The sequence below is a fragment of the Argentina silus genome (assembly GCF_951799395.1).
Source record: "Argentina silus genome assembly, chromosome: 3".
NCBI lineage: Eukaryota > Metazoa > Chordata > Actinopteri > Argentiniformes > Argentinidae > Argentina > Argentina silus.
In genome coordinates this window covers 4,830,169-4,832,696 of record NC_139657.1, presented here as the reverse complement: position 1 = coordinate 4,832,696, position 2,528 = coordinate 4,830,169, and the positions used below count along the sequence as shown (strand labels likewise).

Sequence of the window (2,528 nt, the reverse complement as noted above, 5' to 3'; positions counted from 1 at the left end):
GGGTACATTTAATCAGAACTGTGAACTCGACAGAAACACAAGGGCACAAATAGGCTACATAGGCCTTAATATTTTTGTTTACTTCAAATCCAGGAATCAGTTGCCATAGAGAGTAGCCTATCTCCTTAATTTTTTCGCCTCTTGTTGGGTTTTAGTAAAGCTGAGGCACAATGTCCAACGTCCAGCTATCGAGCAGCGCTCTGGAGAGGTTGGCCGCACGGAGAACCTTTCCCCTCCACGCGCGCACTGGCGCATGCCGTAACCTTTTTGGACCCGTGGATCACGATGAGCTGAATCGGGAGATGAAATCCAAACTGCGGGAGATTTCGGAGAGAGACCAGCGGAGATGGAACTTTAACTTCGAGGCCGACACGCCGCTGTCTGGGGACTACGAGTGGGAGGAAACTCCCGTGGATACGACCCCCGTCTTCTACCAGGACTCTGTACAAGTAGGGAGATCCAGGATTGTTGTTACCCCAGCCATGGTGAAGCCATGCTTGGACTTGAGCCCCCAGGACTGCTCTTCTCAGGATCTATTGCCCGTTTGCAAGGACCGTTTAACCAGCTCTGAAAGTAGCACTCCTTGCCCCACCGAAATCAACCAGGAGAACTGCGCGGATAAGCTGAACTCAGGGAAACCGACTCGCAAACAAGTCCCATGCATTCGACGCAATAGAACGGCAACTACTGACACCACAGCGACACATATAACAGGTACATTTTGCACATCAATAGTTTGTTTTACGCTTTGTGGTAAACTTGATATTGGTTTAGGCTATGTGTTCCGCCAGCTACCGTGCGTATTTGGGAACCTCAGGTTATATGGTTCAGGTTGTGTTTCGTGATTCTAAATGTGTTTTTGTTTTTTTCAGACTTCTTTGTGAAACGAAAAAGGACGACCGAAACGAAGACTAATGAAAGCACATGCCAACATTCTTCGTCTGCAATTCCTGTAGAACAAACTCCACGCAAGAGAATTCGTTGAAGGTATGCAGCAGCCTACCCTATTAATGAAAATACAAATGGACAGGTTGTTTAGTTTACATTTTCGTAGCCTAATTGACGATAACCAATAATGTAGTTACATGTTGGTAGTTTGTTGCCGAGAACTGTACACTGTACTGCAAAACGTTGTTACAACACTTGCACTGATAGGGGAAGTTGATGTAATGCCTTTAGGTCGTAGTAGAGTAATTTTTGGTTGGGGGAGGGGGATTTGCGTCACGGTGGCGGGAAAGGCTCGGGCAAATGGTGACGCTTGCTGAGATTACAACTCAGAGATTTTCTTCGGAAAGCTGACTCATGGCTTTTCTTTTGTGACTGCTCACTGGTAGATTTGGGGAAATTATATCTTACGTTATTTCTTTCGTTCACAGGTGTTTTGCACTAGAACTGTGTGATTATCGTTTCCCTACCGTCCGAGTTAAAGACGGAGATGAACGTGGAACAGAGAAGCCGACTGCTCACCCGTCCACTCGGCTCGGCGCATCTCCGAGTGGACTACAGAGGACTCTCAGGATCGAACGGTCGGGAGAGAATTCGCCGAAGGACTTTATTCAGACAAAATGTAGCATACATGGTTGCTTCGCATACAGCCACTTGACAGTGTTAAATGTTTTAACAACTGTGCAATCCTAAATTACTTTAAAATTGTCTACACTGGCTAAAGTGTACAGCTTTATAAAGACAATAAATGTTTATTTCTGTTCAATATATCTGGGTTGTGTACATATATATTTTTAATATTCTAATTTATGATTTATTTATGTTTCTTTATATTTACAAATGCCTTCTTGATTTAGCCAAAGGGCAACTTTTTTATTTACAAAGTTTTTATTGTGATGTCTTGCAATCATGTAGCCTAGCTTTTCATAGCAGCCTACACTTGAAAAATAGGTTTCATTGTGTTTCTGAGCCGTTTTCTATATCATTGCATTCATTTTCTGTTTCGCAAAAGATGCAAATAAAATATTTTCATTTGAAATTTAACCACCCGTTTATATGTTTTATTCATCTTTTTACTACAAATAGCCTTCTAACACCAGATATCATAACGGTTCCTCTACAGAAAGGATTCGTTTTTTATTAGGCTATGTGTCATTCCCACACTACCGCTCGCACCAGTAGATTATAGGGCGTCGCCACCCTGCACCGCCTCGGAGCGACAGACACACTTCTGTCTTTCAGTCACAGACACAACAAGAAAAACACGCTTTTATCATCGAATAGCCTGCCTCTCTTCATCAGAGGAAATATACATCTCAGCCTCTGGCATATACAGGGCCACTGTCATCAAATGTAACGAAGCCAATATGAGAAATGTCAATGTCATCTGAATTTACATAAAATAATATTGCCTAATAGTGAAATAAATAACCTAAATAACAGTAATGAACGCTTTGGACTAAAACAAGCTCTATAGGCCTAATTCCCACGAACATCCTCCAAGGTCAGCTAAAGGTTGTTATGATTGCAAATCCCCTAAATGTTGTTAGGCCATATATATTTAACGTCATAAACCATTCATA

General features: G+C 42.3%; 1 protein-coding gene across 1 annotated transcript; it reads left to right on the top strand.

Annotated features, from left to right (window-relative positions):
• Window positions 1-1,989, top strand: cdkn1cb (cyclin dependent kinase inhibitor 1Cb). The gene is made up of 3 exons (XM_083665801.1): window positions 1-714; window positions 873-987; window positions 1,377-1,989. Exons 1-2 carry the CDS (start codon window positions 171-173, stop codon window positions 983-985), a joined length of 657 nt encoding a protein of 218 aa, XP_083521927.1. The 5' UTR covers window positions 1-170; the 3' UTR covers window positions 986-987; window positions 1,377-1,989.
• Window positions 1,990-2,528: the final 539 nt, after the last annotated feature.

Coding starts and splice junctions, on each gene's coding strand:
- cdkn1cb (XM_083665801.1), top strand. CDS start 171: ATGTCCAACGTCCAGCTATCGAGCAGCGCTCTGGAGAGGTTGGCCGCA. Junction 715..872: donor CACAGCGACACATATAACAG/GTACATTTTGCA, acceptor TGTTTTTTTCAG/ACTTCTTTGTGAAACGAAAA.